The sequence below is a fragment of the Paralichthys olivaceus genome, chromosome 13, assembly GCF_024713975.1.
Source record: "Paralichthys olivaceus isolate ysfri-2021 chromosome 13, ASM2471397v2, whole genome shotgun sequence".
NCBI lineage: Eukaryota > Metazoa > Chordata > Actinopteri > Pleuronectiformes > Paralichthyidae > Paralichthys > Paralichthys olivaceus.
In genome coordinates, this window is record NC_091105.1 from 24282847 (window position 1) to 24297767 (window position 14921).

At 40.1% G+C, this 14921-nt stretch overlaps 1 protein-coding gene across 2 annotated transcripts; it reads right to left on the reverse strand.

The window, feature by feature from the left end:
• Window positions 1-511: 511 nt before the first annotated feature.
• On the reverse strand, window positions 512-10925 carry id4 (inhibitor of DNA binding 4). 2 transcript variants are annotated; one of them, XM_020090980.2, is made up of 3 exons: window positions 10177-10866; window positions 9598-9663; window positions 512-1095 (listed from the first exon to the last, which is right to left on the reverse strand). In XM_020090980.2, the coding sequence occupies exons 1-2, from the start codon at window positions 10552-10554 to the stop codon at window positions 9616-9618; spliced, it is 426 nt and encodes a 141-aa protein (XP_019946539.1). In that variant the 5' UTR covers window positions 10555-10866; the 3' UTR covers window positions 512-1095; window positions 9598-9615. The 2 variants fall into 2 exon arrangements, with proteins under 2 accessions (XP_019946539.1, XP_019946537.1); XM_020090978.2 differs by lacking the exon at window positions 512-1095 and adding an exon at window positions 7535-8866 and having other exon boundaries at window positions 10177-10925.
• Between the last annotated feature and the right edge of the window lie 3996 nt (window positions 10926-14921).

Sequence of the window (14921 nt, forward strand, 5' to 3'; positions counted from 1 at the left end):
AAGCCGACTGTAGCACATGATGTGACAGTAATGACCATAATGGATCGTCGCCAAGGTTCAGACACCAGATAATGTTGTTGTTTATCTAGATGATTGTTGTTGTTTATTCATACGCCTGGGAGCCCCACCCCCTACACACATACACAACCCTGTGACACAAACAGACGTCTGTGGTATTGAAAGGTGGCCATCTGTCCAATCAGGGAATCAAGTCAATAATGGGAACCAGTTTGGGGGCGAGACCTGATTTGGAAGACATTAGCATGTGAATTTGTTGTTGACTGGGTGCCAAAGCCAGCAGCCTAATCGCTGCCAACTAGATGACAGCGTTGCCATAATCGATGGCTTAATATCTATATGGAAACATATGGAGGGATCAGGAGAACAGGCTGTGCTGTTTCGTTTTGATTTAGTTGCGTGCTGAATTTCAGCTCAGCATGTGAGAGCTTTTTCAGCTGCTGTGCACCAGAGATCATTACTGTAAAAATAAACTGACATTTGACAAACAGAGCAATGACACAAATATGGAGCTTTATTTCAGATGAACTGAGACCTTGGGGGTCTGACATTTTCTTTATTCAAGGTTATTGTTTATTTTACCACACTGAAAAAGCATGAGAAACCAACATGCATTAACATTTGTGTTGTCCAATGAATATTAATAAGCTTTCAGTATTGTGTGTGTGACAAAGTTGCTACTATTAGTCCTCCACTAACCTTGTTTTTTTCTTCTTCTGAATATACAATAAGAAGTGGAATCCGTGGATTTCCAGTCATTTACACCAGGTAACCCACATTTCCTCTTTACTGGAGTCACTTGTTGTTTCTTTCTTCACACAGTTCTCCTTGCTTACCTGCAGCTCAACTTACAACACTTCAAACATCTCAGGATCAACTCTTGGTGGAAATATGTAATTGAGTGTGACTGTCAAACTAGCAAGTAAACACACAAAGCAGTCCAGTCCTCAGTCCCCTCACGTTCATGTAATGAAGATGAGGCTGTCTTCACAGGTGGCTACCATCCTCTTTTATTCTTCTTCCAGAGTCTTTGTTTGTTGTTGGTTTGGACATGTGCAAATGAGAGGAGGATGCAACCTGGGTGGGACAAAATGATAGGATCTCACTGTGGACGGATATGTATAGTAAGATTAAAATTATATCTTGTTACAATCTGAAGTCTTTGGCATTCAGAACACGATGACCTAAAACATCACTAGCAACAGATGACTACCATATTAATCATGCCTGTCTCTGAAGTTTATTTAATTTATTAATTTGGCATAAATCCAGATTCCATCTCTACTAAAAAACAATACTTCTTTTACGAGGTGAGCTGCCCTATATATAGCAGAAATGAATCAGAAATATTCAGTGGGCCCTTTTTTCTTTTCTGTGAAGAATGAAAGTTCACCTGGAATGTCAGTTTATCACATTACAAGACATTTTTCAGAAATTCTAGACTCTTAATTAGTAAGGTATAATGTCACCTATTTTATTTTGGTAATCCAACTTGTGTGTCAAAAACAATTTAACCACAAATTATTAATATTTTTACATGTGATAAAGCAAATTCTTTCAGAGCTTTAAAGATGTTTTGTCCAATCTCCCCATACTGTGTCTACAGTTTAATTTCACCATAGCTCAATCAGATAACACATAGAGAATGCTGCAAATGCAAATGAATGATTCCCTATTGAAATTGTGACTGATGTAAATCAAAACACATATCTGTGGAGGGCTGCAAAGCTGTATAAAGCCGAGACATTGCACCACCATGAAATGAATTTTCTTCCATTTCCAAATATAATAGCAGTAATGCAGTTATTCAACATCTCTATTTGTCATCTCAGACTCCAATGTGATTTCTGCTTAGTCTCATCTAGTTCACCTTCAGGCAGTCGCTGTAATAAAATCCCCATTTTCCATTTTGAACTGGGATTCCCACTAGGGACAATTTTGTCTATCTATCTATCTGTCTGTCTGTATGTGTGTCTATAAACTTTCATATACTCACAGTATATTTTACTCATTTATAATTTTTCTTTGCTTGATCTGTCTATTAATTAAAACAGTATTTATTGGGACAACAACACTCTTTAAATCTTGATAGCAGATGCTAGAATGCAGACCCACAACATAAAATATAAATAATTGCTTACCACAGTATTGAGCTCATATATTTTCTAAAATCTTCAGTAAGCTCTACAATAATCTGTGTGGACTACAGTGAATCACTTTTCATTGCTTTGACAAACAATTATTCTCAAACTCAACCACCCGATTTCTGTGCATTTAATTGTCTTTTTTTACATGTTGACATAGTATTTTCAAAGCTGTTAAATTTCTACACCTCACTGTATACATAATAAATGTAAATTAGACTGCAATTTACTGTGCATCAAAAAAGCAATATAAAAGCAACAATTAATAAATTCATAACTAGCGCCTTATTTCATTTGTTGATGACCTCTGGGGATGATGTGCACCAGATGAGGGGAGAGGGCCGATTCCAGGATGTTTTGTTATTGTATCGTGTGATGGTGGACCTTACTCTCTTATTACTGTAACATTTTTGATTACTTATTATTCTGGTCCTGCACCCTTATTTCCTCAATCCATCTCTCTACTTTTTAAGCTCACCATCAAAAAACAATAAAATAAATTTGATGTTTTTTGGTAATAAACTGTATATGCATCTTAAACCCAAAGAGAATTGTTCTTTACTGCTCTGGTTCAATGTGTCATAGAAAATCATGTTAAAATAAATAAACTGAAACCGCAAATATGTTTTGTAAGAATGCTAACGTTACGTTACTTGCTGGTTTGTAAGGTAGTCATTGTAATTAACATGTTAACATGAAAATATCCACAAACTGGTAAATAATTCACAGCAGCATCATCTCAGCTCTCAGGTTAGTGATAGATCAATTTCTGGTTTAATGTGGGAAAAAAATACGTTCATGGTGACTGTCAGAATAACATGTTTATTATCATGTAACTACAGTTAAGTGTTGTTACTCTATCTGTGCACCTTAAAGACCATCGCCTTACAAAACAGCAGCATCAATAAATGTGCAACCGTTTTAAAACATGTTGATTCTGAATGTGATCCTGCCATAATGTTTCCCACAATATATAGTTAAGGTTCCTAGGAACAGCTTTTAGTGTCAGCCACTTTTCTTCTGACGCAGCGTATTGCTCCAATCTCCCCCAATCACCACCAAGCAGGACAAATAATTATGAATCTTTCTGTCCATATTTAATTTTGGTAACATTTCATTAAAAAAATGTAATAGAAATACAAATAAATGTACACAATGGAACCCTAATTACATCCTGTTTGAATCAGTAGATAACGAATAAATACATGAATGAGAAATGTTACAACGTGTTTTAAAAACGTGTTTTATAGAAATGTCACAACATGTCTTAAAAAAACACGTTGTGACATTTCTCATCCAAAAAAACTGCTAAATAAGTTGAGTTAAACAGCTAAAGACGTCGTTGAAATGCATCGCTGTCTGAGCCAGAAAGAAAGTGTAATGACTGGTAGGCTAAATGTGGTACATTGTTCCCTCTTTTGGAGCAAAGAAGCGTAAACTAAGCCTCATTAATTAAGCTCATTAGGTGAACAGAAACCTGTTTGATTGGAGGCAGTTGGAGCCCTTCCGCTCTGATGCAGCAGCGGTATTTAACTCGCCATATTGGCTGTCTGATGGCTGCACCTCAGGGTCATGTTCTCTGACATGGCTGTTGTCCCAGTGCCATCCCTACACACACACTTTACACAGACTCACACAGATCCTTTAAGGGGCTTGGCAGACCCCCGACTCCCCCTCTATAATCACTGTGTTCTCTAGGGAGGGGTTGCAGCCATTGGTTGCTCTTTGGAAAAGCTTGGCATTTGTCTGAGATCTCATTTCTGTAATTCATCGCATGTCTCCCGGGAGCCTTGGTTGGCACTAGTGATGCCAAGTCCTCCCTCCTCCTTCTACCTCGCACAGTGTCTGTCCTGATTCCTTCTCTCTTACTACATCTCTCACTCCGTCTTCCTCTCTTTCACCCCTGTCAGTATTTGTATTTATATTTGCAAGAGGCCCTGACTGAAACCGAACTGATGGGTGTACCAAATTGTGTCTCATCCTTTTTTCTCGAGTGTCTCTAACTGTTAAGTGTCGAGTCAGGCTGCTAAATTAAAAGAAGATGATTTTTTTCCCTTAATATTCTCCTCCCATATGTAGTATATATAGTAGTATATAAGCGTCAAATTATAAATGTGCAAATAAAGAAATAATAACATATTAGTAATAAATGTGGAAAACATAATTTTGATGAAATAGGCATCAGTAAAATTGTACATCTGTTATTTATTTTGAACAGCATCAAACTGAAAAAGATGGATCACAAGAACATTTTCACCGCATATTTAAAAAGCAAGGCAAACCATTACATGAAGTATGCAATTGCTTTGGGGAAAATAAAAGTTTAAACATATTTTATCTACAAATTTATATTTTTATGATAACTGCTGTTATGTCTGGCTGCTTCCCGTGAATCTGCAAGACTTGTTTTCCACTCAGAGCTGTACAGGTGAATTGCTGCTTCTCATATTTTGTTTATGAGGAAATGGCTGTTGGTGGCAGGCATTTTAAGCTAATAGCTGCTTTAAATAGCTGCAATTACTGAGAAGCATGAGATATTTAATCACTCTAGACCAATTAGTCTGTAATCAAGTAGTGTCCAAGAGTGAGCACGTTTTTGTCCTCCACTGTTCCTCTGCAAGCACCCACCATATATTTCTCCGTACGCCGGGAAGAGAAGTGATTAACACGCAGGGATATGGGCCCCCGTGGAACGCCGTAATGTGCAGTTAAATCAGGGAGAGAGGGAGGTGACGCACCACAGCTAAACCTGTTGTTGCAGTTTAACATATGCAGAAGGTTAATTCAAGGCAGAGACGCTGGCGAGCATCCTTGTTTTATATTTGTGTCACAGTGCCTTGTACGGATTTGTGGAAAGGAGGAGTTGGAGTGTTTCTTCTGTGTGGAGCTGCTTATTGGAGACAATAGTGACGGTAGATTCACCTACTAGAGGGGGGGGGGGATAAAGGAGTGTGAGCTGGCAAGATTTTATCAAAAACAATTTTGGTTTTATTTTATAATCTTCAGTCAGGTAAATGGTTTGTATTAAATAGAGCTCTAGTCTTGATGACCACTCAAAGTGCTTTACAGTACAGTTTGCCATTCACCCACACAATCATACAGTGCATCTATTAGCAGCACTTTTTTGTTCTATGAGGGGCAATTCGGGGTTCAGACCTCCGGTAAGAGGACAACCGCTCTACCCCTCAGCCACAGCCACTTGTAAGTAAGGGAGATGGAGATAAAACACACCGTTGCATGTGCAAACAAAACGAGTCATTGGCACCTGTGCAAACAACTCCACTTGCAGCCTGGTCAATTCCTTCTTTTGATAATAGTGATATTGTGATCATAAAGAAATGTTCAAGTGAATGGCCTCAGGGCCAGCGTGTAATCCTGTGGCCTCAGCTTGTGGGTGGGAAAAAGGTCGACCAATGTGGTTTGGTTATCCTTATCAAACAGGATGTGATACCTTCTCACGATCTGGATCACCAGGAGAGGATGGTCACAGGTAAAAATCAATTCGGTTTGTCATTTTTCTCAAATAACAAGAAAAAACAGATGAAGCCTTTGTGCACCCTCCCTGTGCTCCTCCATCTTGCTGCTGTTCTGCACTGCCTCACTCCCATCAGGGGTTATTTGGAAAATCCTGCAGTGCTAATGCTGGACAGACACAGGATGGGGCACCACAGTGGTGGCTAATAAGCAGACAGTGGGAATTGTTAGTCAACATAGAGCAGGAAAGCATAATAGGAAAGCAGATGAATAATGTACCTGGGGATGGCAGCAGTCTTAGTGCTGACTAATAGAGAGAATTATAGCTATATATATATAATACAACTGTTATGGAAGGCTCCTGCCTTGTGTCAGTGGTGTAACACTGCAGCTGTGAGGAACATCATGTCATAGGATCATATAACTGTCCAGTATATTTTCTGCTGATGTAAAAGGGAAGTTGGAAGGCGGCTAACACAGTAGGAATTTTACATTGCACCTAACATTGATACTTCCAACTGTTATGTGATAAATCAAATGGCATTATGGAAACAAGTGGGTAAAGTATTATGCAAATACAAAAGAGGGGTCTGCAGGGTTGACAGAATCTAAATCTCGGCTGGTTTACCATCCATCACAAAAGTGTTTACTGCTAAACAATTTTAAATATTTTTTGAAATGTAAAATATTTTTGCTCTGTACTCAAGCACATTCTTTTAGTTTCCATTTTCACATCTTTACATCACAAGGTCACAGTGCTTGTGAAGCGCAGCAAGGCCAGGCCCTCACTGTGGGCTACAAACACACACAGGTGCCCTGTGTCGCCTGCTTCTCCTCAGATGGCCACGGTGGAGGGAGCAGGATGTCTGAAAGGTGTCAGCAGCACCCACAGGGTACCTCCATCGCTGGATTTGCCTGTGTGAAACCACGGCTTTAAACCTGCATTTAGCAGGTTGAAGTGGGGACAACTAAACTCGGGTCAGTGTGTCTGCGAGCAAACCCTGCAGCTCTGTGGGAAAGAAGGAAGACAGGGAGGACATGCTCATGTCACAAACAAGTGTTAGACTGATACAGGTGTTGTTTTAGGACAGTGTTTTCTGAGAGCTGTCAGGAATGGTACTCCAGGATAAATCTCATCATTATTTCCGTATTATTTCATTAAATTAATGTTAGTACCAAACAGAATTTTTTTGCCTTGTTAAGACAATTGAAAAAACATATTAACATTATAATCAATAATTATATAACTATATATATACATATATATATTACAACTATAATCAATCTCTTTTTATTCAAAATATTTATAACATCTGAGATACCTATTTCTACCAGAATTATTGGAATGTGCTTTCATTCTACTATATTCAGTTTTTTTACACAAAAAATGTAATTGTAATCGTGGCTTACTTTGTACTCGTTAGACTGTTCGATAATGTCCATGAGATGAAAAAGCTACTGTTGAAGAGAATCCCCAACGTCCTTTGGTTCATTGAGGTTATTTAGTTTTTTTATTTTGTCAACAATTGCTTTATAAAATTACTTTTCGACTGGAACATATTACGTGTCAAATTTGAAAAAAGAAAGGTGGCTTGAACGAAATGAATTTGACCTCTTCACTTGTATGTGTTAATCAGTAATCATGTGTGTGATTGCATTAAAAGCCCACAAAATAAAATACTCTGTACCTGAATGCTGTTTCAACAGATTTGAGGACTGACAGTAGACTCTAATAGACTGATAGTCTATGCATCCTTTATTTTTCGTGAAGCTACAGAATACATTATGCAGTGTTACCCCCGCTCCTCCCACTTTCTCCTTATTGTTTAATTTGACAGCGCTGGCACTGAAAGCAAAAAACCAAGATGCCCCTCGAGACAAAACTTGAGACAACACAATTCTTCCTGGAAACTTTAATTGTTTTGACAACTCCTCACAAGCCAGTGAAGGTCAAGTCCAACAGTGCAGCTGACAGTAATGTACAAGTGCCCTCTCACACTGGCAGGAGGGCGGTGAGGTAAATTCGGTGTTCAATGTCATGAAAAATAAAGGAATTATTTTTACTCCTTTACATTAGCAATGGCTTTTCTTACCGACTTAAAGACAATGGCGGCCTTAATTCAAGTGCTTGTTGAAAAAGATTCTTTCAATGTTCACACATTTCATTTGTTTAATGATTTCATGGTGTCAATTATTAACTTTTCAAGGAGTAACTCCAACAGCACAAATTTAACAGAGACATTGTTTGGAGTGATTTTTATGTATTACTCTTTAAGAAGTGTTGTAGCAATCAGACACATTTTTTTAATCAAATCTGGGCTTTTCTTTTTTTGTTTGAAGATCAAATAGAAAACTGACTCCTAGCTGGTCACACGTGCCATAGTTAATGTACAACACAACTGAGGAGAAAGCTGATGCAGGCCAAATTATAATTGTGTTGAACTCCACCACATATATACACAAGGAGGGCTGCTTCAGTGCACATTCAATATCTCTGCAATGAGCCTGACATGCTACATATTCAACTATTCCAAAAACACTGCAAAGAGTTAACTGATACCATCATGTGAGGACATCACTGGCAGAGCAAAACCTTGGAAACACAATATTTACATGACAACAAAAAATGTTTTAATAAAAATATCTTATAATTACAATAATCTATTTTAAACATATACGTCTTCCTTTCACATACTTTTATAGAACATTTGAGTCTCGTTATGTACAATCTTAATTGTCTCGAATCAGAATTGTTCTTCTTTACAATATGAAACATTTTAAGGTTCCAGGGATGAAGTCCCTGTTCAACACAAAGCATCTATTTTAAACAATAGATGTACAAAACATATACAATTATTTTTCGCAGTTTAGTAAAGCTTGAAACTGGAGTCATTTTTAGCTTTTCTTTTCGCACAATTCACAAACAGTTTTCATAGCTGTTGACAGATGACTTCTGAGCCTGGGGAATTCCATGATTTCACTCTTTTAGAAAAATTTCAAGTCAGAAGAAGTAAAGTTAGAGCAACTTAAACAGGATTGAGGAGAGGGAGGTGTCTACACAGTGATTCCTTGTTAAATGGAACAAAAACATTCCTATGTGAATGGTGACTTTATTTGGGTTTAATTCCTCCCAGCGGTTTTGAAATCCCCTTGTGATTGTGCCTCCAGTTGGGTGTGAGTCCCTGGCGAAGCTTTGCTGGCTTTGGAGCAGCTCTGTGAAGCCTGCACACCTGTGGAGGGGGAATCGGAGGGTGAGGTAAGAGGGGGGGTGAGCTGCACAACTCCAGACTGACTGGCGCCACCAACAAAACAGAGGCCACGCTTGATCAACAACCCAAAACAAACCAGGTCAAACAACAACCACACTGCTCCTCAGGCTGTTGGGAAAGGCTGACGAGAGGCAGCCGAGACTCTCTGAGAGAATGTGAATGTCTTGCACACACACACACACACACACACATACACACTCTTAAGGTCTTATTAGGTGTGTTTAGATTCAGTGCAATAAATCTGACATTAAAGCCAAGAACAGCAGCTTGAATAGAACTAGGGGATGCCGAGAGTGAATGAGAGAGTGAGGAAGGAGTGTGTGTGTGTGTTTGTGTGTGTGTGTATGCGCGTCTGTGTGTAAGAATGAAAGAGAGGACAAGCTGAGGTTTTAACCCTCTCTTCTTCACAGATTGCTACATCAGTGGCAGTTATTGCGCAAAGCACAGCTGCTTCTGAGGTTGGTGCCAAATTCATGTTCCTCAATTCTTTTTTTCTTTGACATGTACTGGCCTCCTCAGAGCACTCCAGAGACTGTCCATTTGAACCACATATATAGACTACAGTAATCAAGTTAATGGAGATGCTTCAACGACCACCACTGAGGCCTGTGGTTTCACTACTGGCCACATGTGTTTGATAAGGAGAAAAATCCAGAAACATGACTAATATTATTTTTAAATCAACTACTTACCAATGCAGTGTTCTTGTCTCAGCGGCATAAAATCGTTTCATCAGGCTTTTTGACTATTGACGTCCTCTACAAAAAATGGAAAGGAAAAAAGAAGAAACATGTCAAATAATTTTGATTGTGAATAGAGAAACTAAATAAAGACAAGGCCAAAAAGCCTGCTACAAGAAATGATCTAGTAGAGCGGCAGAAAATTATGAATAATAAATTAATAAATTATCTTATAGCCTATTGAATAAGAAATTGCTCTTATTGTGCGCAGTGGAGTGGGCTGCGGATACTTCACCAATCCTGGGATACGGTAGGGCCTCTGAATACTGCTATTATCATGCAAATCATAGAGTCCGCAATCAAGTGCGCAATCTAGCATAACACACGCCAAATGCATTTTACGCATAGTTTCCCACGGCTGCGATAAAACGCGTATAGCGTTCAGATTATTTTCTGTTCTTTCACATCGGAAGGACAACGACACATAACGGGCATGACGCGCTTTGTCTGAGGTAAACAGGGAGGTGAACCCCGGTAAGTTCCGTCCAGATGCGGGCTAAAGCAGAGAGGTCTCCTCTGGTTAAAGCTCACCTGGTGGTGGTCAGTGTTGAGCACAGTCAGCGGGGTACGGCTGGGGTTGGAGGGTGGCGCGGGGCAGGTCCCGGTCCGCTGTGGCTGCTGTTTGTGGAGGGAAGGGTGCGTCTCCAGGGCCAGCTGCAGGTCCAGGATGTAGTCTATGACATGCTGGAGGATTTCCACTTTGCTGACTTTCTTATCCTGCGGGATGGTGGGCACCAGGCGCTTCAGTCGGCTGTAGCAGTCGTTCATGTCGTACTGCAGGCAGAACAGGTCCTCCTCCTCCATCCTGCACCGGGCGATGTTGAGGCTCTGCTTCGACAGATAGTGCAAGGAGAGCTGGCTGCCGGTGGAGGAGGAGTCCTGGGGGCGGACTGGAGTAACAGCCTTCATCTTAAATAAACAGCGGCAAGGGAGAAGACAAAAACCCGGACAATTACACGACCGGCTGGGTGATATCACGGCGCCGAAGACACGACAGATGCCACAACAATACAGCCTGAAACGACCGAGAGAAGACGAGAAAAATCAAACGGCGGATTTCTAATCTGTCAAAACATCCCGCGAGCCTCACAGTTCCTCTGACTTCAACACGCGCGTTGTGGAAGGAATGAAGTGATTTCCTATATTTATAGAGGGGGGGAGGCGCCAAGTCAGTCGGCTGACAGATCAGGGAGAGGAGCTGGTCAATCACATCACCGGCAGCCCGCTGCCCACCGACCCAACAACGGAGCCAAGAAAAAGGCGTGTCTCATTCTCTGCGCGCTGCGGTGGGCTGCTGTGTGTGTGTGTGCGCGCGCGCACGTGTGCGCGTGTGCGTGTACATGTGCGAGAGAGCGAGCAGAAATAAGAAGAGGCGGTGATCTTGGAGGTTTTCTAATTGACCCAGTCAGAGGTGATGGTATATTTGCACAATTCACGGGTTGATTGGTGTCTGATTGCATCTTTAGTGCCGGAGTCATTGATGCACTGAGCCTCTCATGTACTGATGATCCCGAGCAGAACCACCTTCTTCTAGAGGGGGAAGCAAACACCTGCCTCACCTCACTTTGGAAAATGAAACATTTCAAGATGAAAATCAAAACGTCACCCGAGAACAGTGAAAATCATCCATCTGCTCAATGCATGGAAAACAACAAAAAGTGAAAATGAAACCATATTCCTACTCTACATCATAATTCTCTGGGATACGTTTATTCTATAATCTGTTATGAGACGGTTGTTTACGCAAAGCTAGTACTTGTTCGTTCACATTTGATTTTGAAGTCGAATTGAATGAATAGTTAATTGAATACATTTTTATGTTTTCGTATAAAGAACATTACACTTCCTCGGCCCTGGCAGCAGGGTTGCAGTAGGGCAGCGGCTAATTTGGCAGGGCCTCCTCTCCATCCCTTCCCCCGCTGTGTGTTTTTATGCCTCATACATTCCTCCACTCTTTCGGCCGCGTTGCCGCTCCGCTCCCTCTCTCACAGCCGCTTACTGAGCCGCCCCGCCGGGCAGACTGCCTGGCGCCACACATAGGGCGCTCATCCATTCACACCCAACCCTCTCCTCTCTTTCTTTCTTTCTTTCTCTCTTTCTTTCTTGCTTTCTTTCTTTCTTTCTCTCTGTCTGTGCATGCAGGTTGCCATAACAACATGGACGCTATACAGCTTTAGTTCACAGGATCCATCCAAGATGCATTTGGGGCCACTAAGGTTTGCATGTAGCAGGGATGACACCCATCTCAGTGCCTCTTTGGAGGTTTAATGTCCCAAACTTTATGGGAACCACCAAAGTCGCGAACACTGAAAGGCTTAAATGGCTGTAAATGGGTATTTTCCTCTCATTTCTCTCCCTGTCCTCTATATTGCTCTGTTTTCTGTTGCCATGGGGAGGGACTGTTGTGCTAAATAATGTGTGCAGCAATGTTTGGTTGTGGGACAACTTCAAAGAGGTCAGTGGTATGAATCTTTGATGGTAGCCTTTCCACCAGCAACATGGTGAACAACAGAAATTAATAAAATGTTGTGAAGCATCAAAAATAGACCAAATCAAACTGTACTGAGGGTTTAAAATGCCATTCCTCTCATGAGGTGGGAGCATGAGACTCTTCTCAGATTACATTTCCCTGCATTTACTTGTCGGACATTCATTTCAGAAAATTTTAACTTAATCGATAGAACATATTGTTCTCAGTCTGGTTTGTATTTCTACATTGGATTGTTATAATACAATGGCTGGCAATCATAATCTGGATTCAGAAAATGAAGGGGATTTTACTTCTGGAACCACGCTGTTGAGCTCTGTTATTAAGACTAGCACCAAAACTACTGGCTACATAGAATATTAGCTGTTAGCCCACAAGCTCCAGACTAGTTTGCCAAGTAGTCCCAATGTCCCCAACAAGAGTTTGTTGTGCTTTGTTTGTGTGGCTGATGGGTGTGAACAGGAATTTAAGCACTGTGACTGTGTCTGACAAACTTAGATATATTCCATTCTCATCCGTTGTTAACCTGGTATATGCAGGTGATGTGTCCATCAACTTGAACAAATGTTTCATTCAATCATTCCAGGTTGGTCAGAAAAAGAGGAAATGGGTGTGCTTTGCATCTTTGCCCCATTCTCTTTGAGTTTGCTTTTTCATGGTTCCTTTGCATGTACTTTGCTAATTGTGGTCCTTTTGGCTCTACTTCCCTAAAGGTTTAAAGCCCTGATGACTGGAGCTTGGTAACTAGAGACTCATTAGCTGACTAGATGAGCCTGATAGGTGAACCGTTCTGTTTGTTGTGGCTACACAGTGTGGAGACGGAGAACAGACTACTTACTTAACCAGTCTTTTTTGATTTGACAAAGGTGAGTAGCTCAGTAGAGAGACTAAAGTATGGTAGATAAAGTCTTGTATTAATTGTATTTCAAATAAATTCTGATGTGGTATACCAACATGGCCAAAGTGGAAATTGCATAAAGGTCACATATGTGCAGGTTTCCCTGGGATGTGGTTGGAGTTGTGGTGAAACATTCTCAAGTATCCCATCCATTTAATCATACTGAAGTCACATCGGTTTCATTTTACCACTGTGAGGATTTTTGTAGGTAAAAATAATATAATATACCCAGATTAGCAGTCCACAGATAATACAAATACACATTTCTGAACAAGTTATTTTCAAGGCCTTTTGGATTCATGGTAGACTTTAGAATTGTACTTTATAATTAATAGGCTGAACGACAACTCAACACACAGCTACACATTTTATTTCCAGATAAAATATAAAGCAATGACTGTATACAGTATAAAGACATTGTGACAGCTCTCATATATTGTAGCCAAAACATCACAATCCCCCCTGCTGGATGATCATACCTTGGGTAATATACCCCACCCTCTCCATGTTAGCACATAGGATATGAGCTAAAAAATCAAACATCTCAACACATTTTTTCACAATGGTAGTTTTTATAATGTTATGTAGTTCTTTTCATGATGTATATTCAAGTGCATATGCCTATAACTGTGGTTTTAACTAGTTATTTCATGCTGTAAAAACAGACTGAGACATCATAATTTACAGCTGAGATTTAGATGAAATTGGTAGATACTGCGGCACTCCACCAAGATCACTACTGCACAGGCTTTGGCTTTGTAACCTATGCTAGATGGCAAAGCCCAAATCTGGGACATTTTGGCTTCATTATTCAACAATGGAATAAGGTCTGGCTGTATTGTCCATCATTATATACAACCATTTGTATGAAGTAACAGTTAAAACAATTCTAAAGCAAAAAAAAAAGGGCAAAGCATAATTTAATTTGAATGTGAACATTGCATTTTTATGTATACACACTCAGTCCAGCACCAGAACAAGAAAATATACTTGAAGGTTCATTCCTGTCAACATTTTGAGTTGTCATAGTACGAAATAGTGCCAGCATGCACAATGCCAGGACCTTGCAGCTGAAGAAGTTAAATGGTAATCAGCTATTGCTTTTCCTACTTGTAAATGTAAGTAAGTGTTTTGAAGCCTTCACGCCAGTGACTGCCAGTGGCCAGAACCATTATGTATTTGGGTTGTCTGTCCTTCTGTCCATCCGTCCCATTCTCGTGAACGCGGTATCTAAACAGAGCTTTAGGGAATTATTTTGAATTTGGTAAAAAGATTCACTTGGACTCAAAGATGAACTGATTCGATTTTAGTGGTCAAAGATCAAAGGTCACAGTGATCTGATGACTTTTAAACTTTATATATGGGGAACAACACTTTTTGCCTCATGAGAGTGTGATCTTAAGAATGACACGAGAGAATCCTTTTAAATTTGGCACAAATGATCACGTAGACTCAGAAAAACTGATTATATAGTGATAATCTTGAATATGATATCTCAAATCTGTCAAGTTTTGATCAGTTGCCACTTGGACTCAAAGATGAACTCATAAGATTTCAGTGGCCAAAGATCAAAAGTCCCAGTGAACTCATGTACGTCTGGAAAGAGAAACTAATGTTGACTGAAACTGGATTGGGTGACAGAGGCAAACAATCACAGCCTGGTTATCCTACTAAAGATGATCCAGTGTGATGCGAAAGGCCTATCTCAATTTTTCACTAGTTTAACTAATTTGGATGAATTGCAAGAGCAAATGTTCTTGGATAATGTGACGCTGTTCAGTGTAGTTTGATGCCAATACAGCAGCTTTTACCAGACCAGAATCTGACTTCAAATTGTCTTAAAAAAACAAATATTTTTTGTTTGCATAGAACAAAGTCTATTTGCATTGG